The sequence below is a fragment of the Buteo buteo genome, chromosome 15, assembly GCF_964188355.1.
Source record: "Buteo buteo chromosome 15, bButBut1.hap1.1, whole genome shotgun sequence".
NCBI classification, from domain to species: domain Eukaryota; kingdom Metazoa; phylum Chordata; class Aves; order Accipitriformes; family Accipitridae; genus Buteo; species Buteo buteo.
This window is the reverse complement of record NC_134185.1, coordinates 3759150-3783176: the sequence shown is the minus strand read 5'-3', so window position 1 is coordinate 3783176 and position 24027 is coordinate 3759150. Positions and strand designations below refer to the sequence as shown.

General features: G+C 35.9%; 1 protein-coding gene across 1 annotated transcript in view; it reads right to left on the bottom strand.

Moving 5' to 3' along the window:
• Window positions 1-24027, bottom strand: part of ADGRB3 (adhesion G protein-coupled receptor B3) — a 460271-nt gene that overhangs the window by 211124 nt on the left and 225120 nt on the right. The window contains exons 10-12 of the mRNA XM_075046423.1: window positions 23800-23994; window positions 17246-17314; window positions 12220-12328 (exon numbers count right to left, since the gene is read on the bottom strand). Coding sequence (XP_074902524.1) covers window positions 12220-12328; window positions 17246-17314; window positions 23800-23994 — 373 coding nt within the window. The remainder of the gene's footprint in view (window positions 1-12219; window positions 12329-17245; window positions 17315-23799; window positions 23995-24027) is intronic.

Below are 24027 nucleotides of genomic sequence, written 5' to 3'. Positions count from 1 at the left end.
GCTGAGAAAACCCTAGCCAACAACTACAGAATTATTTTCTCCTTTAGTACAAACTTCAATATACTATAGACTTGATCTGAATGAAAAAATCCTACCTATTTAGATACTTCTACTAAATGAAACTATTTCAACATGAAAGATTAAGATGGCAATATAAACACACTGAGTCCTAATGTTTTGTACCACCAAGAGGTTCAAATGCTCTGAAGAAACAAAAGAGTGTTTTGGCAATTTAGCAATTCTTAGCTTGTCAGCCTGTGATAACTGTCCACCACAGCTGCGAGGTAACATAACTTCATTTAAGTTGTTTTAATTGAATGTTTGCCTTTATTCCAGTGAAGCACTAAATCTAAAAAAAAAAATAAAAAAATTGCAGGTCGAACAATTGCATTTCATGCCCAGCTATAGCCAGGAGAGACTTTAAACATTGCTAAAACCAGTGACAGTGCAGATTAATGTGAGCACTGAGAATGATGAGTGACAGGTAAAAATTTGGAATCAGCAGCTGGTGTTATCAATAGAAATTATATCCATAGGGAAAAAAAATCCATAAAAAGTGCTCATGTGACTCACTAGACAGAGACTCCCTCAAACCATACATTAAAAAGGTGATGAAGAAATACACTGTTAGATAATTTGAAGATTAACAAAATTGTGAAGAGAAGAAAATATTCTAACAATTGCCTAGAAGAAGGAAAAAAGGCCAAATTTCTACACAGTTACTTGCCTCCTTATTTTCCAAGCTTTAAAAGAAAATTCCTAAATGCATGCTTCAAGTACATTCAAAGAACAAACACATATATTCAGCAAACTCCCTCTAATATCTTGTCAAATAAAATGATAAACAGTATAAACATAAACACTTCAAACTCCTCTGAGCTTTGCTCTTGAATACCATTTCTAAGTAGATGAACTAGTGCCATATTTGAATGTCTTACCCTATTGATGTGCAGTCTCTATCATTTCAGTTTATGAGAGGTTTGGATATCTATAATTTTAACTTCTGAAAATTATTTCTAAGTACAACTAGGAATGTAAAATAGATGATGCGGTATAAAATCACCAGCCATGTTTTCCAGTAGTGGAACTATTCATCCAAGAAACAGGTATAAGTTCAATTTGGCAAAGTTAAATGACAGTCATTTTGCAGAAATTAACTTTTCTTTGTGCATTGTTGACTGTGAATGGAGACCATTATTTTTCATTGCCTAGATAGTGATGCAATTTTCAAAGCTAAATGAGCATTAAAAACATTCATTCTATGCTTCTGCAATGAACAATCTAAGATACCTAATGGCAAAATGAGACATTCCCTTTAATCTTTATGAACATATTGTACCCTCTTGAGGTACAAATGAGAAAGGAGGGGATAAGCTTGCTTTTTTTTTGATAAATGTGTCCTTCAGAAACGGGAGAAGTCTTGTATGTGCAGATGCAGCAGCCTGCCTGACTGCCAGTCCCTGAAGATCCGATCATCCTGACGGCTGTCCCACAGCTTCTTCCCCTTGGGCGGGCCAGTCTCTTTTCATTCCTCTGCTTTATTGGAGATGAGATTTTGGTGCCAATATAGGGAGGAAATATGTTTCACCAAAGGGCACAATTTATACACATATGAATGCATTTCCAAGTATTTGCCTTTGAGACCAGCTCACATTCTAGCTATGCTACTCTACAACAGGACCAGAGACAGGATTTTCTGGACAAGTTACTATATTAATATACTATTTTCCTGTGGGTGTACTTGAAATCTACCTCCTTTCAAAATACCTGACTACTGAGTAATGGAAGATAGTATGAGGCCAGAAGATTTTAGTAGCAATGTATTACAAAAAATGGCACGTAACTAACACTGCTAACTATTAACTAATGTAATTGGCACTAAAAGTGGAGGACATAAGTTAGAAAAAAAGTTCCACAAAATAATAACCATTAAGAACAGCATAAGCTTTGAACCACAGATTATATGAAAAGTCATTCATGTAATGAGATCAAATATCTTTTCTGTAAGACCATTTCCCAAACTATGTTCTTAAAAGCTTTACAGAGGAATGCTGCCTATGGCTGATTACGTATCTCTATGTATGTGGAGAGTGTTAAAACAAAAAAAGAAAAACAACCGCAACAATGTCAAGCTATGTGGCACAACTGCAGGGCAATTTAAGCATTTGTGCTCCTTGCATCTAGTACCATTCAAACACCACAGGCCACAGAGCTGTACCACATTTTTTGAGAAAAAGCTTTTCTTCCCACTGTAAAGAAGAGTTAAAGAAAGGGGAAAAAAAAAAAAAAGAAAATAATATTTTACAGAGACTCTCCTGAAATTTTCCAAGGCAGGAAAAAGCTATATTCATCCATAGTGGAATGATCCTCTGATTTATATCACAAACCTTATCAAGGATCCTCTATCTCAGCCTTGAGCCAGAGCAGCAAATAGGGTCCTAAACCTCACAGCTGAAGTCAAGGGAAAGCAAAACAAAACAAAACCCAGGAAATGAGTGAATGTATGGGTTCAGAAATCACAAAAAATACTTCATAACTTTCAGACCCTGTTCTTGATTTTAGCAAACCCAGTACATGGATGCTTTGGGATGCTTTGAACTGATCTTACTGACACTGTTAACTTTATTACCATTATACGATCTGATCTTAACAGAATTGCAGAGATATATGTAGTGTCCATATACGAAAGTGCACCTCTCCATATAAAAAAAAAGAATAAAAGTTACACAGGCATAACGATAATTACCCAGAATTACATCTGCATCAGTTTACATGGCTTTGAAGTTTGATCTCAAAAATATCTTATAATTCCACTGCCAAAATAATTATTTACCATAAAAATACTTTTCTCTGATATTAATAATCCACTAACAGCCTCACAAAACTGGCTTGAAAAATGAGAAATGCTTCTCCAGTTTGTGACCTCATTGTTACGTCACTTTCAGGCTGTGCAGTTTGAAAGAGGCAGACCTGCACTGCTATTCGGCATTAAAACCTACAGTCATCACCGAGGAAATCATATACCGTTTCAACACAGCAGGTTGATTTTTCTAATATTCTAGATAGTACTTTCCCTCCCTTTTCTGGTTTGGGGTTTTTGTTTGTCTGTTTGTTTTGGTTTTGGTTTTTTTTTCTTTTTCTGTTGTTTGATTTTTTGGTTGCGGGTTTTGTTTTGTTTTGTTTTCCTGAAAAGAAGCCAGAAAATAAAAACAAAATTGGTAGCTGGTATGCCACATCCTTAGCTTGGTATAAACCATGCTACCTCCACATTCAAAATGGAGCTCACTTTTGGGCAGTAGACCTCTCTCTGACACACTGCAAGTAACATGCAGAGTTACTAGTTGTCTCTTAAGTCTTTATAAGTAATATTTTCTGTTAACTCCAGAGTCTCAGATAGGAAATCAGTCTACCTTCACTGACTTTAGTCCACTCGTTTTTACCAGCTGAGAGTATGATTCCTTGCTTTTATCTCTATTTTAACTAATTTATATTTTGTGTGGTTTTACTTTAATTCTATTTAATTCTATTTAATTTTCTTTCTTTCATTTTCAGTACTGAATGAGTAACAAACCCCTGTCAAATTCTTTAAAATTGAGGGTGGACTTTGCTCAGTCGCACTGTCTCTAGCTGACCACCTCTAGCTGATGCACCACCAGATGCTGGCTGGACGCTCTTGCGGTGACTGCCTTACAGGGACAGAAAATCCCAGAATGAGCCATCACTCTGTGCAGAATTGCATCTTGTTATCGGACTGTGACACTGGTACCTCCCCTGTTTAAGGAGAGGACTGTATTGTCTGGAATATCTTGACACTATACTTCACTGAGTATGATTGTTGCCTCTTGGCACTGCCTTAATATGAAATGATAATACTCTCTTGGGTGTGCATTTACTCCATTAACTCAAAGCTACCACCACAGACTTAACTTCTATCCCCTTAAGCCTCATTCTACTCAGAAATTGTTGGGAGTCACCTAAAGATGTAACTGTCCGAGGCAAAGGAGCAAATAAACTCAGATATTTAATTTCTCAGTGCACCTCTTAAAAACCAGCCTGTCATAAAACAGATGAGTCCTCTAGAAAACAGCAGCTTTTAGTTGTTCACGTAAAAAGGGGCCTATATACAGAATGATTCAGAAAAGAGTTTACAGAGGTAGAAGTTTAGGAATGATACAAGAATCTAAGGTACATATACTTAAATGCTGTAAAAAGTTACTTCTGCAAATGGGCTGCTGACACTGCTCTCTGTTTCAGTTGGAGGCTTTTTTTTAAAATTAGACTGAAGCCTGGATGTCTGCATGTTTTATAGCTTCTATTTCTTTAGAACCTTTGATTCCACTATATCTTACTTAATATAAGGTAGCGAAGGCAAACAGCTTGGATTATTCCAGTTTCCTATAGCACCCATTTAAAAATATTGAACGGTTAATTTATTTAGCTTTACCTGTAAGGATCATTAATAAATTGTATACACAAAAATAACTACTGAATTATGACTATAACTTAGAATATAGCCATAGAATTAAGTTAGATTTTTATCCACATTTGTGAAGATTGTTTGATAAAGATTCATGCAGACATTCCCTTGATATTAGTAATTTTTAATCTTAAGTAACTCAGAGCCATATTTCCTCAGGATCACTGAGTATGCAGTTTTAGAAAAGAGAGAAAAAAAATCTACTCTTTTATGCACTGTTCACAGCTAAGTTTTCAGGGAACGTGAATCATTTAATAAGCTTATTTGATATCGAGAAAGAAATATAAGCTCTCGATCATTTACTTCAGACACTAAGTCAGATGCTGTGAAGAGCTAGACCTTCAAAGTGTGCATGAAGTTTTTCCCCTTTAATCAGTGGAGAAAGCTTGAGTCTTCTGAAAGCCAACATATTGATCTGATCAAGGAATTGCTGAGGCTGCTGCAAAGGAAATGATATGAATATATATGGAACAGAAGTAGAGAAGGGTATAAAAAAAATTCCAGTTGACCTTTCTCTGTAGTTTTCCTAGTCTTTTGTCTATTTTACTCTGAAAACTGTCTCTTCTGGTAGCCTTTAGCCGCCAGAGGATTGTTACATATGGTTTGAGCAACTGAAGAATAGGGACACAGGAGAGTGACGCTGGCTGTGTATGAACCTTGGGAGTTGAAGGATTTTTTGAGGACTCAAGAAAGAAATGTGAGGGATGCCCACTTTCACGTAACAGAGCATGTGCTCACTGACAGCGTACAGGTTTGGGGCAGGAAAGACTGGTGGGTTACCTCTGAGTGTGAAACAAAGAGGATTAGGACCAGGACCCAAAGTCAGGAATGAAAAGAACGGGGCAGAAGGCAGAACTTAAAACACTCAGACCACCATGCTCACAATCCAAGAACAGAGTGTGATCAACTATGCACCACAGTGCAAGGAAAAAGCATTAATTATGCCTCCCAGGACTGGTTTCTCACCAGGACTGTCCCCTGAGCCATGCCTTGACATCGTTTGGGCAGGTGCCAGGAATTAAACAGTATGGACAACTGTGGGACAGTTCTCAAGCCTGCATTTGGTCCTTTTTGATTCATATTTATAGACACAGTCATAAAAAGCCAAATCCTACCCTGAAATGGGAAGATGACGGGCACTGACCCTTTTACGTTGTTTTGAGAAGAAATGGTATATTAGACAACGGAAACTGGCAAAAGTCTATATAGCAAAATTATATAATAAAATATAAGAAAAGATTGCTAGCTAAATGTTGCTTACTTTGGTGTGCATTTTACTAGTTATTCAAAAGCTAGGTAGAAATCTGAAGAGAATATAAATACTCCATGAATTAAAGGGGACTTGTGTTTTTATATCTATCAGGAATGTATTTCATTGCAAAACCATGCAAGTTTCACCTTATTTTTATCTTGTGAAAATTTTTACTTGACAAAACCAAACATAATTATATTAATCATTACAGAGGTATTTACACATGGACTATGACACACTACAAGGTATGACTCCTGTTCACCTTCTTAAAAATAATAAGTGCAACCCACACAGTGGTTTCTTAAAGGCTGTACTCTTAAATTTTGCGTTGTGAACACATGGGGTATTCTGGAATGACTCTCCTGGGAAACAGGAGAGAAATCTGAATGGCTGTTTTGGGCCATTCTATGGAGTTTGCATTTTCATTTGTCTGACAGGTCCAATTTTCTTTCTGTTGGGAGAAAATGTTGAAATTTTACCAGCTGAATTTCTATTAACCACAAATATCTGCCTTCAAATTCACAGTACTGTGCTTTAGCACTACACAGCCTCAGAACAAGCAGTAATTTCATTACAAATTCATTCTGAGTATATGTATACGTAATTATTAAACTAGTTGTTTCCTGACTGAAAATTTTAGACTTTCTCTTTACACCTTTGGACAAGTTAGTATCAATGCTGTGGCTTTTTTTTCTGTCTTCTTTAATATATTTGAAAAAAGACCCTTTCAATTGTTAAAACAAATTCAGTCTTTTGGTATATTTTAGGCCAGTACAATATTTATGAGTCAGAGGATCTCGAGTGCTGCATTTAAGATACACATCACTAACTCTGATACAAAAAAGCAGACTAGGCAGATGCCATTAGGATAAGTAAATGAACAATATAATGTGGAGAGGTTTCTAGAGAGTATGAACAGGATCTACAATTTACAATATCTAAAAATCTTACCTTGGGAAAAGGTGAATGAACCCACAGTAACAGACAGAAACCCAGCTTGCTCATTGTCTAGGATTCCCGAAGCTCAGCAGGTGTACCATTGCTTGTGTTTTATAGCTAGAGTAGGTACATCTTCTGAAAGCTCCTTTGGTCACTAACATTTCTACATACCTCTAGCTAGGACTGGAAAATTTTAAGATACACTCCGTAAGCCTACAGGATTATTTAACCTCTTGGTACAGATTCCATGGATATGAACATGGAATGGAAGATCGAAGGGGGAACAAGAAAGTATGCAAAGACAGAAGACAGGGAACACTGGTTCAAAATAATTTTCTCCCCTATGGCATCCTAGACTGTTTGTGAAGGCAGAAATCAGACTTTGTTCTCTGCCAATATTTATAAAGCTTATCTAAGCAGCTCACTACGAAGTCTTAAATGAAAAATTACATGTTAATTACTATACTGGATCAGATTACTCATCAGAGTACCAGTGTCACAGTAGCCATTTTTAAGCAGAGAGGTAACAGACTGTTAGTTAGAAGCTGATTTATGCATGGAAGCATGGCTTACACCTCTTCATTTTTTCATATACCATTGCTAGCTGCATTCACCACGTAGACGTCTACTTGTATTTATTTTATTCCTTTTAAGATGTTGGCCTCATGCTCATTCAGAATTAAATGTGCTAATGTACAGTTTAGTTAGGAATCTTTGTTTTTCCTGTGAGCAAAATTAAACAGAGATGTCAGCCTAGTTTCTCTTTTCATTCACTTTTCAGTTGTGTACATCTAGTCCCTTTTAACAATCTGTTCTCAAATATCTATTCTAATCATTCCATTTCTCAATCTGTTATTATTTTTTTTTAATCATACAGCTCTGAACCTCTCTGTGTTCACAGGTTTTATTTACTCACAAAGTAGCACTCCTCTTTGCTTTAGATGACATGAATCATTCAAGCCTAAGCTAGTCACTAGGCTGTCTTTATAGCCAGTGGAAGAACTTCCTGAAGGCAACCCATGCCCTAACTTTAGATGTCCAAGATGGTGTGAAATGGTCTCCTGAGCAGTAGTTTCCCTTGACTGTAAAGGAAGCTTAGGGTGACTTTGGTAAACTTTGTGATGTTTAAAGTAAAATGTATCCCAACCCTATAATCTCAGTTGAAAAGAACATTGCAAGTGATGGCTATGGAAAATTAAAAAAAAATCTGTATTTTCTTTAGACTACTCTTTTTGCACACTAATGCTGTTCTTTTCTCTGAGCTCTGCTGAAAAGTGACCATGGGATTTTACTGAATTCTTTTAGATTCCTACATTATGTATGGTTTGAACTATTCCCTCTTACATGCTCCGTCAACACTGAATTTAATCTGCCAGTGGATATCCTCTTCTTTTCATTTTGGTATACCCCCTGGAGATCTTCAGTTTTTCCTGTCTTTGACTAGTCTAAATAACTTTGTGATATCTGCATATTTTAGAACATTACTGATCACTCAAACATCGGTATTCATAAAATTAACGTTAACAAGTGGCTTTTCTCATGCTGAAAATTCTGTTTATTTTCTGTCAGTTCCAAATAACATCCATGACAACACACTGCACTTCAAGATTATTTGGTGTTCTCATTAATATCTTCTAAGAGCTGTAAGCTTGATTTTTGACATGAGAGTGTCCTTTAACCATTTTTTTTGGCTGCTGCACTTAAGGAAATTTATTTGACAACAGAGGGAAAATTTTGCTTTATAAAAGAATCTTAATCTGCCACAGAAAGATGTATCTCCTCATACTGCTCCCCATTTCCAGTTCCACATTCCACCTATAGCATTAAAGACAGTTATGCTTCTGGCACTCCAATATCCCAGTCTAGCAGGTTTTTTAAAAAATAAAGGATGAATATTTCTTGATAGCAGTTCAGCCATCTTTTAGTACATTTCTTGAGAATTCTTAATGGTTTACTGCGATGGGAGCCCAAACCAGCCAAAGCCCTGAGGTGGATCTGCTTAGGCCTTCAGCTCTCCAAAAAAGTTCAAAAGGGTGTTGAAAGCCAAGATTAATTCTTTGATCTGAAATGAGGAACTCACCTTTTACAACCGAGAAAACTGAAAACAAGTAGTTAACACAGAATGGTAATATGGTTTAAAAGCTTTTCTCCCTCTGCATGTTGTATCCCTGCAGGTGGGTCTGTGCCTTCAGCTAATTCAGGGACTCTGAGTGGTAGCAAAAGCTCCTGTTTTTTCACACTATCCTTTTCCTCTGCCTGCTTAGCTGGTCCTGAGGAGGAGGAAGAGGTGGAGGAGGAGGAAGGAGAGAAGGGGCAGGATGAGGAAGGAGGCTTCCGCCTCCTATCAGAGGCTTTTATTTCATGTAATCATTTCTTAAGGGAATATAATGTAGAACTGAGAGCACACAAATAAAACAAATACCATCTGTCCTAGACATGCACGATCAAAGCAAATTGTTGCTTTTACATTTGTTAAGTTTTTCATAGCATATTCTCTATCCTTGAGAGAAGAGCTAAGAGGAGATGGGCCTTGCTTTAATGGAAATGCATTTGACTTGACCGAGTTGCCTAAATAAACCCCAAAGCACAGATACTGGATCATCTGGATTTGGAATCAGTCTCTGATGTTTTGATCAGAAGCAAGGAAAAATTGGAGTTAGAAGCCACCACACTGAAAAATTTAACAGTGGCGTGGCAACTGTCCTTACGGACCTTCTTAGCTACTTTAAAATGTATAATAATGTGGCTTGGTATAGCCTACCATATAGTTAAGGTAACTTTCATCATTTCCCATGTGTCCTGAGCTGAGAATGTGCAATGGATGGTCATTTTAGTGTGGCTGTTGTGTAGTAACTTATTAAGCCACAGTTACTTGCTTCTGTGTCTTGAAGGAAAGAGAAAATAAATTCCATTTGTGGAGGATCTCAGGAGATTAGCATATCTGTCAAACACAATTAGATGTTCAAATTGTATATGGACCACTATAGTGTCACTGAATTAGAAATTAACTTGTAAACTGAAATTAGTAGAAGGAAACCAAGAACTCAGTGCAATACTGTGAAATTTGCTACAGAACTGGATGTTTTTTCTGACAAGAAGCAGCAGTTCATCCTTTAGTACTGAATCCTTTTTCTCATATACCTGAACTGTAAAGTGAGTCTAAAATGAAAATATGGCAAAAGGCATTTAAAATATCTGAAGGTGCTGAGGGAATATTTTATGGTCAATAACTATGGAAAAACTATTGGATAGTCCTGTTTAAAGATGAATATGTAAAAGTTGGGCCTCCTTTCTGCACATATCTGCTTCCTGCATGGAATGTGTTTGCTGACTTAAATGACAAGAATGTTATTAGAAATTATAAACAAGACCTCACATACTTTTAAACTCTTGTTGGTACAGCAGAATTAATGCTAAGACAAGACAGCAACAACTGCATAGTTCATTCCTCTCAGCTGAGATCAACATAAATGTTCCCTAAGTTCCAAGTACATAGCCAGTCAGACACAGATACACCAACCCCCTGAGGATAACTACACTAAAACTGAATTATTCCAGATACATTCCTTCCTTGTTTGTGAAAATAAGAAATGACTCCTTGCTGATAACAACCTTCGGTCCCCATCTCACCATGTCACCTGAGCTCAAGTATTCTGGTCAATGAATTGCACAGCAGTGACCCTGTCCTTTTTCGATGGTTGACCGAGCAAAGAGGATAAACTCATGCCAATGTGTCAAGGCATAGAGCTAGGTAGTCACAATAAACCTATAAATTCATTTTACTTTTCTCAGTTTCTTTCTATTCCTTGGCTGGTTATATAGTTAAGAACAGACCTACTCCTGTGTGCCTAAAAATATCTTGTATGTGGGAAGAGAAAGATAATAAAAAGAAAGACTGTTAAGATTATGCAGTTATCTAGACTAGCCAGTGCACAGCACGGTTTCAGATTCAATTGGAAAGTTGTTCCTGTTTCCCATTTGAAGCCATGAATATGTAGAAACACAGACAATTTGAATGCATCTTCTTAAAACATTTTTCAGTGGTTTTTTCACATTTTTCAGAGGACAAACAGATCACAATACAGTACAACATGCCAAGCAGCATGGGCTGTGCTCTTTAAATAAACTCATCTTTTTATTTTGTCATAAAAATGCCATGGAACAAGCATTTCAGGAAAGATACATTTCTTTATAAATTTGTGCAGGGTCTAGCATAATGAAGGACTGACAACTGGAAGAAGCTTTAAGTGGTACTACAGTGCAAACAGTAAACAACAGAAATAAAAAAATCACTGGTTAAAAGCTAAAGTTCCCCATACTGCCTACTGAAATGTTTTAAACATTTGAAGACTGCCAGAGCTCTTTTTGGTGAGTTCTTTGACCTGTCTCCAATACAAGGCTGTGCCTTACAGGAGCTAGTGTTTACAGTCCTGGCAATCTAAATATGAACCAGACAACACTAATAAATACTTATTATTGCACAGAAAGTTAGATTTTCAATAGGGACATTCCAACAATTTCCCTGCTTTATTCTGCCAACTAATTCCTAAATTACCATATTTTCTAACCAAGTTCAATGACTTGCTGAAGAACTGACTGATGTATAGGTGCAGGACGATGCTGACTGAAAATCTGAAAGAATGTATTGGCACCAGTTTTGCTATCAGACAAACATACATTTTGAATTTTTTCATTACATAAATACCTAATACTTTCCTGGCATTATAGAAGTGCAGCTATAGAAAGTTAATTGAATAAGGAAGATACTAAGCAAAGACAGACTGCTTAGAAAATAGGTTTTCAACCTGATATTTTTGGTTGAATTTTTAATAAAATGCTGCAATATTGCAGAAGCATTTATGGCTAGTAAGAAGTGGAATTCAGTTGCTAAGAATCTTCATATTTGATGTCTGTTATTATTTGATTATATTGCCTGGCAACTCTCCAGTGCTGAAAACAAAATTTGAAAAATAAATCTGAATAAAATTTTGAAACTCTGACACATAGAAAAAACTGATGTAAGAAACCATAGGCTTAAATTATTTTGGCAATTAATAGATTATTTTTTTTCAATTATTGCTTATCTGTCTATGCTGATTATTAACACACTATAACATGTGCAAAGACTGTTCTTTGGGAGAATAGACTATTAAAAGAGATAATGTCAACAAAATTAACATTTCTCAAGCTATTAAATATATCATTATTATCTTAATTAGCAAGCTACTCTAAATTACCATTTGAAACACTGTATATCCTGGGGATGCTCTAACATATACCTACAATTCGTAGTATTCTGATGAGTATTTTCTGAATTTTATTTAGAGTCTGCAACTTTGCATTTAGATCTTGAGATACGATTATGGAGAATTCCAATGTGTAAGGCATACTGAGTGTGTTAAACCAGAGAGGAGATAACCAAGCAACAGAGATAATCTGGAGCAGGAGCCCAATCTGGATTGTGATAGAAGCAGCAACTCTATAGTACATACTTGCAATTTCTGATTTTCAATAGGTCATAAATTTGATAGAAGAAATTCCTATTTCTTACCTACATTTCCAGTCATTAGGTATGAATTCTGAAAGTCCATCATTCCCATTCCAACAATGTGTATAAAATCTTCAATCACCTGCATTAACTCCACCGAGCCTGGATAGATCTAACAAAGGAAGGTCAGACATGCTGTTAACTATAATATCAAAATCTCTACGGCAGCAAATTCAAATAACATCTAAATGCCATCAAAGGAAATGTGACACTTAACAATCAAACTGCTCTTCCCATGTTTCAATACTAAACATTTTCTTTCACTGTAAACCAACCAATTTGTCATTAGATCCTAATGTGAACAGACACTACTTCCCATAAAGCTATGTGAAATCAGCTTTGCACTGAAAATGTGGAATGTTTGCTCTAAGACACTGCACTTATCAAAAAAATTTTTGCTTTCATTAATGGTTAAAGCATTTCATATTCCAGGATAATTCTAATTAAGATATTCTTCCTTCCTCTGGAAGATATCTTCTATAACTTCAGAACTATTGACACAAACAGCTGAATGCAAATCTTACCATGGCCTCTCCAGCATGAAGAAAACTTTGTTGCTTTAAATAATATAAATTGTTACTGGTAATACTATTTTCATTGCTGATGTGGAGTAGTAGAATCATTGAATAGGTGAGGTTGGAAGGGACCTCATGTTCAACTCCATGCTCAGAGCAAGATCAGCTTAGCAGGTTGCCCAGGACCACATCCAATTGGATTTTGAACATCTTCCTAGAGCCTGTCTGCGCAACATGTTCTAGCATTCAATCACTCTCATAGTGAAAAGGTTTTCCTTATATTTAAATGGAATTTGCTGCATTTTAATTTTTGGCGCTTGCTTCTTGTCCTGTCACTGGACACCACTGAGAAGAGTTTGGCTCAGTCTTCTTTACTCCCCCACTCCAGGAATTTTTAATACTGACAGGATGCCCACTGAGCTTTCTCTTTTCCAAGCAAAATAGCATCAGCTCTTTCATCCTCTCCTTGCATATCAGATGCTCCAGTCACCTAAACATCTTCATGGCTCTTCGCTAAGCTCATTCCATTACATCCATGTCTTGTACCGGGGAGCCCAGAACTGGATACAGTAAACTAAAATAAATTGCAGTAGCCTTTGCATTGCTAATACAGCCTCTCAATATGACTTTCAAAATGGTAAGGACTGGTACATTTCCAAGAAATACAACTTATTTGCAAAGCTGTAAGCTACTATGATCACAAAAACATTAAAAACTGTTATATTCCACAATAATGATGCATCATCAAAACTGCATTAAAGATGAAAACAGTTATTAATAAGCTTAAAAATTCTGCTCATATGACATACATAAAAAATAATTTTGGGGTTTTATGGCCTGTTATGAACAGGACAATTTTCAGTAATACAGTATTTTGCAATAGAAAAAGAATGGATAGCCTGTTCATGGTACTTTTTTCTTCATATCAGTGAGAAGTCCAAATTTCACTTTATGAGCAACATTCAATGCATTCTTACCACTACTGGGACTACAGGCTCTAAAAAATTCCTATAGAGAGTATAAATTCCAGTATGCTGCACTTCATCTTCATCTTGCTTTACCTGTCTATATCCATAGCTGCTCGGTTCGGGACAGAGAATTTCACAATGTGCTTTGTTCTCTACATGGATGTTTTTACAAAAGGCAGGGCAGCAATACTATTTTTATGAAGACTTTGTTGTGACATTTATGATCCTAACATGCTACAAATGCTGCTTCAGGTGAAGGAGACTTAACTTTCATTTTTCTAATGATGAGTTACTGAGGCAGTAAGTGTGTTTTTTGCATCCATCTCGTCCATAGCACACACACTCGCAGATTACATACTAAGGATAAATTTCAGTGAAAAGATTTTTTCACCCTAGTTCTTGCACATAAAATCTTATACTAATAACTTCAGCAGAAACTGTTGAACAGTCAGTGTTATAGAGGTACTCTTCATTTTAATATATCTGAAGTACTGGTTAATCAATAGGATGCCAGCAGATGGTGATGAAGAATATGCAGAATAGCTCCTGTGTTTTGTAACACCAGTATAAACTTACACATTGTGGACTTGAAGTGGTTTCCTGGGTGCAGTGCTCTACATCAGCTCTTAACAAAAGGCAAGTATTAAAGTGAGTGCCGCTTATCTGAATGCTATATAACCTGTAATTAATGATATCAACTGCTGGCATTTAATCTAGAAAAAAGGATGTGCTGAGGCATTGCAGCTGTATACTTGATAGAAAGTCAGCAATTTGCTGACAGTGAGTAAGATTTTCTTTCCAGCAAGGAATCCAGAAAACAGGCTAAGAGATCTATGCTAACAGTAGCTGTGGACTTCAAGAAAACCATGAAAGCTGGCAAAAAAAGTTGGTTAGACTGCCCGTTGGTTTGCAATGTTTCACTACAAAAAAAAAAAGTCAGCTGAGTGGCTGAAGTGGAAACAGAATCACCTTTACTCTTTTATAATAAGTCAATAGTGTTTGCATTAGGTTGTATTCGCAGCACATACTGACTTGTGCACAGTCTTTTCAAGTTCAATTCCTACCTTGATTTTGACACAAAAACTAAAAAAGTCTTCACACAGGATGTAGTAATTTCAAATAATATTGTTTCTGTTTTAAAATCCAATTCTATTTAACCATAACTTCTCCATGTTTTATCCAAAATATGATAGAAAATAATATTTTGTATAGGAAAGCTTTTTTTTTCAACAGTGAAAGAAAAAAAGTATCTTAGGAGTACTTGGGAGTCCAGCTCGCCCTTCCTAGCTGGTATGAAGAGCTGCTTGCTTCAACAGTGTCTTTGAGACTGCTTGTGTAACTGCCCAAGAACAGTAACAAGACCAGTGGTATGGTTTCTTTGGGTGCCATAGCTCAGGAGTCCAAGATTTAGTGAATTCCCGAGCTTTGTCACCAGGCAGCTATGGCCCCGCGACTCCTGCCTTCAGCTCATCTTGGTGCTTGCTTGGGTTCCTGCCTGCCCACCAGTGCTGTACTCAGGTCTGCGAGACCAAGAATTACAAGGCAGAGGGAAGGAGCTACGGAAGAGTAGAAATAACTTGTCTCATCTCTTCTCCCTTTTTCAACACCACTTCTTCGAGCAACAGCAATGAGGGGAGGGAACTGGAGATCTGTTCTCTCATTACCTTCACGTTCTTGTCATTTCCTCTTAGGAGCTGTCATGCCCTGATCTTCATGGGACAGATGGTGGACATGGCATGGCTAAGCAGGCAGGGTGGAGGCAGAAGAAGACAAGGCTGACAACATAAGGAGTGATATTCTGTCTGTTCATTAGAGGGGCTAAAATAGTTGCTTAATATTGGTTCCCTAATCACGGTGCTGTTTATGGAAACTGCCCACATGCTTGTGATTTTGCTGCTTCCATCCACCACCACTAAGGAAAATGACATACTTTTTCTATTTTTGTAGCTGGCTTTTACACAGAGGAACAGAAAAACAGCAAAAGAAAAATACAATTCCTGGCTAAATTACAATGGGTCAGCTGCAGCATCATATGTCTACTGCAATGTTTGAATTGGTAGTGAAAAGTCCTGATCTTCCCTTTTTTAGTCATATTATAAAGGTGAACTTACAAAAATGAAGTTAAATAGCTTCAAAGACCTTTAAACACCTAGTGATTTATTAAGAACCACATTAAAAGTGAACAAATTTCAAGTATCTATATAACACAGTAGCAATGACCATACAAGAGCAGATCAAAGATCTATGTAAGCCATTTTCTTGCCTTTAACAGTGGCAAATAGCAGATGTCTAAGGAAGAGTATAAAGGGGCATGCACATAGTGATACTAGTTTTGGAATTCTTGCCCAGCCTTTAGCACTTTTTTGCCAAAGGAATTCCTTAAGCAAAACCAAGACCTTTCCACGAACAGTCCTATACTGATGTTTCTTTCATTCATTAGTCTATTTACCTTTTCAACTTGTCTGCTTTCAGCAGCAAGAAGTTCTGCAACTTGACTTCCTGTAGAAAAAGTATCTCCTAGTATTCATTCTGAATCTGCCACTATTTGATGTCCTTTAGTTATTTTACAAGAAGCACAAGTGAACAGATTAATCATTCCTACATCACATTCTCCAATCCACTTCTGATTTTAAAATCTTCTATTACAAATAAGTGCAGTTGACTTTTTCATACTGAAATATCTTGCTTTGTTTAATCATTCTTCATATAGAAATGTTTCCCTGCTTTTGACTACCTCCATAATTTTTTCTCTGTACATAACTATCTGTTCATTCCCATTGTCACTGTTAATTGTATCTGAATAAATTTGATAGTCCTATGATCATGTTCATGAACATAAATACTAACATTGTCCTATTATGTTCTTGGTATAAGCACATAGGAAATACTTATACCCAAGCAAAAAAAAGTCTTCATTTGAATTGTAAACTCTTCTCTTATAAATCAATGATTTTTTTTAGACTTTATTACTTTATAAAGTGCTATCATCATATCTAACTTAGTCCTGAAATTTGTCAGTCTTAAGGATCACAACTCTTCTCCTAAATGCAACCTTTTTAAAAAAGTCTACTGTTTAAATTTCTGTACGTTGTTTGATGGTGTCATATGAGTTCTTCAGGTGAGTTCTGAAGTGTTCTGTTTAATAAAAACATCATTGCAGCTAGCCCTTAGTAGTATTTTTCATCTTTCGTACGTGCTTCATTACAATAAAAGGAAAGACATAATGAATAATCCCATGGAATGCAATGAAAATCTGTTCATCAAGAGAAGCACTTTATATTCTTAATATATTTTTAATCTAAGGAATTAGCCAATGGGTCCTGGAATTACTCCTTTTTGAAAAGGATCAGTTTTTTCCAAAATATTGTCTCACTTAAGATTTCCTTTCACCTACAGCAGGGTGTATGTTTAACCTGATTTTTGAAACCATACATTCCACTTTGTCATGACTTACTGAAATAATGTGTAGCTTCTGACACAGCGAATGTCATAACATGCATAGCTTCCAATTTTTTAAATTGATGGGTTACAAAATGCAAATCTTACCTGTTGCGCATCTTCCCATTTCTCTTTGTTTTCTTCATCCAAGAGGTTACTAATAATTTGAAAGAAGTTCTGAAAAATCAGTTAAATAAAAGACAAAGTAAAATGACTTTCAATGACATAAACAGTCATATCCTTAAGTTGACATAAAGAAAGTTTTCCATTCTCTATTACAGATGCACTTCTTCTGCCTATTTTCTGCCAGTGGAAGAGATGAGGTAACAAAAAACCTGTATTAAACTGATAAAAGGGCACATATATTTTATAGTTAATTGTTCATTTCTGGTCATATAATCAGGTTCCATACTACTGCTTTGTATAAAATAAAAACTGTTTTAAACTTGTTAAACTTTTAAATGAGACAGTGTTCTATTTTCAAATTGTTCTCATTCCAGAAACTAGACAACTATATGTTTTGCAAATAAACAAAGTACATTAAGAAAACACCAGGCTCAGGGTCACTAATTTCTATTCAAAACATAAAAATGATCCTTAATGACCATAAATAGGGCATACAATGGTATTTCATTGATAAATGCTATGTGAAACCAGGTGCATCTGATTTTTAAAGTTAGATTTGCTCTGTCTTTTTAGTAATTTCAACAGAAAAAGAATAATTAATTTCAGTTTCTTTGACCTTAAACTGTTAATTTATTTATCTGATTCTCCTATGCATTTAACTGTAAGGAAAAAAACCAAATAAAAGCCAGGGCATTTAGCTTTTAAATCATGCATTTTAAAAATCACTTTCTTCCATGTGTTTGTGGAGAACTTTCCTTTCTAATTTTGTCTGCTCTCTCTACCAATTTGTATTCCTAACTTCATCTTTGAAAGCTAAGAATTTGTACAGAGTCTATTCTTCTCAGCCCTGTATCACTTTTTGTGCAGAATGTCAATTTTTTCTACAGCCTGTCAATTATAATTTATCTGTTCCTTCATAAAAGATACATGTGGTTTCCACTGACCTTAGCTGAAGAGTGCAATTAAGATCCTCGCAAACTCTGAAAAAACTTTAAGTTTTTTACCAACCATAGGACCCTATTGGAACTCAGATTAATGGTCATTCCCTCACCTGCACTTACTTTTTAGCCATTTTGGGGGAATAAATAGGGCTTAAATAAGGTTTAAGTATGGAGTAACTTTAACTCACTATTTAATGAAAGTGCAAAGCATTTGACTGCACCATGACTGAAAGGAGAGCAGAAATAACCTCCAACCTTAGTGCACTATGGATACTGTGGTTGTGCTTGAAAAGACATTAATTTCAAAATATGAGATATTGCAGACATTTTAGGTGTGTCACAACCATATAAGTAAAACACTGTAGGATACATATTCAAAAAAAAACTTGTGAGAACTATTTGCACATAAAAACTACTTTTACATAAAAACATTTTTACCAGTTTAATCTAGTCCTAACACTAACTACTTGACAAGTGAGAGGATCCATCTTTGCCTCATCATTAGGAAGTTAATTATGGTAACCATAAAATTTACATGGATAAAAATTGCTTTAACTTGGGAAATCTAATATAGAGGTGACTGACACTTTGGTGAACTTGGGCAAAATAATCCTGCACATTAATGAAGGCACAATTCTTCTCCCACTGAAGTCAGTAGCAAAATATCCATAAGCTTCAGTAACACAAAATTTCATTAAAAGAAAGGAAATGGCTCAGCAAGCTCCTGTAAAAATGACATGTATTGGGACAGGATGATGGGGATTAAAGACAGGACATAAAAGAAAAATGTTCTCATGGTTTGATCCAATTTGCAGTGATACAGATGGGAAATTTCCAGTCTAGTTGAAGATAAGAAGAGGAAAATGCAGCTACATATTGCTTATATACCAAGAATACATTTCATCTCTTTTAGGTATTCAGTAGCAAAATAAAACATACTGAAAAGAGTTATGTTTAGTATTCATTACAAAGGATTTGCCAGGTTAACCAGGTTGGGAAATCACAATTGTGTAAATGCAACCTCAGCTAGGAAAAATGTACAGCTTTATTGGTCCCCCAAGTAAAATAAACTATACTGGCCAAAGCAGTTTCATGGCACTATAACCACATCTACTCTAGGATATTATGATTTTGGCAAAGAGTTCTACTAGGTAGAGTTGGCCTTAGGGGGATTTTGCCTGAGGAAAACACTTTTAAAGTATGATGGTTCTGCGCTCTTCCAGTGTAATACCGTGGAGATGCAGTGGACAGAAATTTTAGCCAGCTTTAACTCGTTAGGGTGCCAGCAGTAGTCTAGCTGCAGCAGCATGGAGCTCAGTGTGGGATAATTTTCATACTAACGAGCTGGTTCAAAGCTAGTTTTGCAGTACATTGCAGCCACTGATTCCCCTGCAGAAACAGTCTAAGCCTTAATTGCAAAAGTATCCATGTCCATGTAACGTGATCTACCTAAGAGTAGCCTAGATTGTCTGAAAATCACTAGGAGGTATAAATGCTTCTTGCGGATTACAGGGCTTTCCTAATAATGTTATGTGTTCATTAAACCTTATGTTTATTTTAGTTACATGAAAGCATTAACATGACCAAAAAATAATAGAAATATAATGTGAAAAAGCTTATAAATACTCGTAGACTCAAGCACCAACAAAAGATGAGCTATAACTGATTTAATATGTACTTAGTACTTGTCAATAAACCCTAAATGATGTAGATGAACCTAGGGCCAAGAATACCTTGCTTCTTGAGATCTTTTTTTTCCCTATTTCTATCTCTGGTTGATGTCATATTTATGGTAGCAGTGGAGGCTGAGATGCATGAAGATTTTTCAGTCAGCAATACCGCTGCTTTGTGAATTAAACAGAGAGATGAATAGATATGAGATGCACTCCAAAAATGTGACAGGGGGATAGGGGTTAAAAAGTCTTTCACCTACTTTGACTATTCTCTTGTTCATTGCATTAATGCTGCAAGAAACAACATTGCCCTTTAGTAAAATGATTGACAGGTATGAAGGCTAAATTTTAGAAGCATTATGGATGTGAACCGATGGTATTACTGCAGTACACACTGGACCTCCTTGTAGAATCAAGCTCCTTCCTTTCATGGCAGGGCTTACGTATTACTGAACTGGCCACTATAGAAAATGTTGTGACAGCCAGAGCCAAATTTTGAAATCCTTTATTTTTGCCCAGGCTTTTCTGAGGATAATGCCAGTTACAGTCAGGAATGGACAATTATGTTTTCCTAATTTAATTTCCTTCCTTTCAGTCTTTTTCTTCTGCAATACAATGGCTGCAGTTGTCTGTTCCAGTCCAAGTTCTTTGACCCTCTCTGCAGGAATAAAGCTGTCATAAATCCTTTTATACAGCTAGAGAAGAATCCCTCCCTAGGAGGAATTAATGGATAGCCTTGAGTCACCTCCACTTTTGGACTTCAGCATAGGGAATGTGTGTGGGAGGGGGAAGGTGCGGGGAAAAAAGCATTGGGCAATCCTGTTAATCCCTGACTGACAGCAATGGTCCCTGTGGCTAATATAAATGGGATTATACTGCTTGAACTTCTTTGGGGAGAAACCTTGTCTCCTGTTGGTCACTGGATCAGGGGATTGCACAACTCGCTTTGCCGTCTGTCCTGAAAGGTAGCTCCTGTCCTGCCATCCTCTCCTTAGAAGGTACTTCGAGCACTCTTAGACCAGTTCTGGAAAGTGTCCCAGAATGTTCCTTACATTATGCTTACTTAAAATTTTACTTATGTTCCAGGTACAATCCTTCTTACACGATTAATAGCACAGTGGCCATCTCATAGCCTCAGTGTACCTACACAGTGTATTTTAAAGGAATTCCCATATTAAGAGAAAGACCTTGCTTGTAGAATAATTACATGACTCTTGTCTTCTGCTATTTCTACTACTGTACTGCAGTTTTCAGTCACTGATGCACGGTACCTTCCATATTAGCTGCCTCAAACATGGTTATTTTTCTTCATGACGCTGTATATGCAATATATGCATAAATATTGTTGCAAAAATGGTTAAAATATGCAAAAAGAAAAACAGTGATATAATAAATAACTTGGCACTAGACATACATACTTTAGAAGCTTTATCCTGCTGTCGGTCTGCCTAAACAAGTGGCATTTTCTATGCATCATATCAGGTAGTGGCATCTTCATTTTGAGTAATTAGCCTGAAATTTTCAAATTTGATCTCACTTTTCTGTTCATTCTTTTTGTTATGTAGTGTCTGAATCACATCTTTTGCACTATTCATGAATATTAATAGTGGATATAAGCCAGAGATTGTAGACAGTAGAGGAACTATCCAGATGGATGGAATGTATAAGAAACAAATATACTCAGATATACATGCTTTTCCTTTCTCAGTTTTAATGGACGTGGATGTGTTGGTTTTGTATGGACCTTTAAAAATACTATTACCCATAATTCATAATCTACTTTGCTGACATCATGTGAAATGATGAATTATGACTTTCAGAGATTTTAAACCTCACTCACGCTTTTCTGAGAAATTGTTTAAAACAAAAACCCAACACCTAAGAAATTCTAATCTTTATCTAGTGCAAAAAATAGAATGGAATTAGAGCACCACACAGAGCTTCCTCATAAAGAAGAATCTTGGTATTCTTCTGCAAATTAATTTCATTTTCACTTTTTTGTCACTTACTTTGATGATGGACTAGAAAGTATGAAAATATGTGATAGTGAAAATAAAAATTAAATACAATCCTCCAGAGTATGGTAGCATATGACATTTGTTTACATATGGGGAAATCCTGGTTTCTCAGAAATTGATAGTAAAATTTAAGCTGATGTTACTGAGCCGGGATTTCATTTTATATCATCAGAAGTCAGTAACAGGAGCATTGCTTAATATATCCCCTGTGCAAAACATACACTTCATTCTGATTTTATATACTTTCCTGAACACTATGCATTGGGGTTTGGATTTTACCTTAGCCTGCAATTTGTTAAACTTTTTTTTTTTTTTTTTTTTTTGAGTTTCAGTGCCTTTTTTTCAGCAGGGTTTAGGAGCTCTTGGTATTTAGGCATCTAAATCCCAAAATACAGTTATTTCTTTGGCTTGAGAAATCCTTCCTTATTTCCTTCACAATAGGGTTTACCAATTTTTGCCTTTTCTCATTTCTTCACTTCAAAATGATTAATCAAAAAATATTTTAAAAAATACTAACCATTTTTGCAAGTTCTGCCAGTATACTATTATGTATTTTGGAAACAGTTCTACATTGCTGAAGGGAACAGATCTTTTGGCACTGTCATTAGTGGGAAAAGAATCAAATACTTTCTAATGTATGTAAAGTGCAAATGACCTGATCTGCTAAGCCCATGAATAAAATCAGTTTCTCAAGGCTGGTTTTACCACAGATTTGTGTAGTGCCTGTGAAGCATGAAGAAGTTACATTGGGCTGTCAGACTGCTGAATGCATGAAAAAATTTCAGTAAATAACACCCTGCTTAATAGTAAAACTTACTGAAAGTAGGAGAACATATTGACTCTTATGCAATTAAAAAACAAAAGGATTGTCCAGCCAAAATGCTTTTTGAAAAGCACTGTTCAAAAATATTACTTTCAGCTGGCTACAGGCCAACACAAGAAACATTGGTTTTATACGGAAGTTCATTTTTCTTTGTGCACAGAAAAACAAGAAAACTGAAAATATAATAGCAAGCTCTTGAAAACTTAACTCTGGAAAAATTGTCTTTTCCAAGATACCTCCATTTATCTGCATGCATATATTCTAAAATGTGTTTATAATCTATGCTTGCCTTTATACAAATAAATACGTACACATGACCTGCATTAATAACTTCATTATTAATTTATGAACTATCACGAAACTCTATTTTTCATAAATAATATATACATATACCTTCTTAGTATTCTTTTTCAGTACATCTACAGTCTTTGAAAAGTGTCTAAAATTCTCAGATATAGATGAAACCAATATCCTGATCTGGAAGTCCTGTGAAATATTTATTTTAATGAACATTACACAATGAGTTGTGCAGCCCGTTATGTGGAAATAATTACAGTGGGTTTACTTCTGATAATATTTTAATTGGCCTCTTGCACAAAAAGAGTTAATCTAACACGTGAAATAGAAAATTTATATCAAACTTACTATCCATCACTCCTGTGCACTTTTAATGAGTTTTATTTATTTGAACTGAAGAAGCAATGCCAGAATTACATAACTAAACTGTGGATAGATTTTTGAACTGAAATGAACTAGAACAAACAACACTAGTGAATTGCTTAGTGCAAAAAAATACCAACACATCCCTATCAATCAAACCAAACCATGAAAGAGAAAGATCCTGGAAATTTTACAAAGAAAGGATTTTACATTTTTTACTTGGTGCTTTGTTTTGGATATGTGTCTCCTTAAATGTAGCTGAGTCTTCTCCTATTTTACACTTGTATCTTAGTTTTGTGTGAACAATGTTTATGTCTATCATTCAGAAGATTTAGTTTCCTCAGTGGGTAAAATAGGTGACATGCAGTACACTGACATAAACTCCATCAACTGAAACATTATCCTTACAATGTTCTCTTACCTGCACCCCGTCAGATGCAGGGATATAACTTGCTCTTTTAAATGTGTCTGTAACATTTCTGAGAATTTCCACAGAAATAAGAAGGTCCCCTGCATAGAAGTTTTTCCTCTGAGTTAAATCCAATAGTGTCTTGGTTACTTGGGACATGCCATCACCAGCCAACATCCTCTGTCCCTTGGCGAGGTGCTCTTTAATCTGTACCAGAAGAACAAAATGAGTATCAGAACC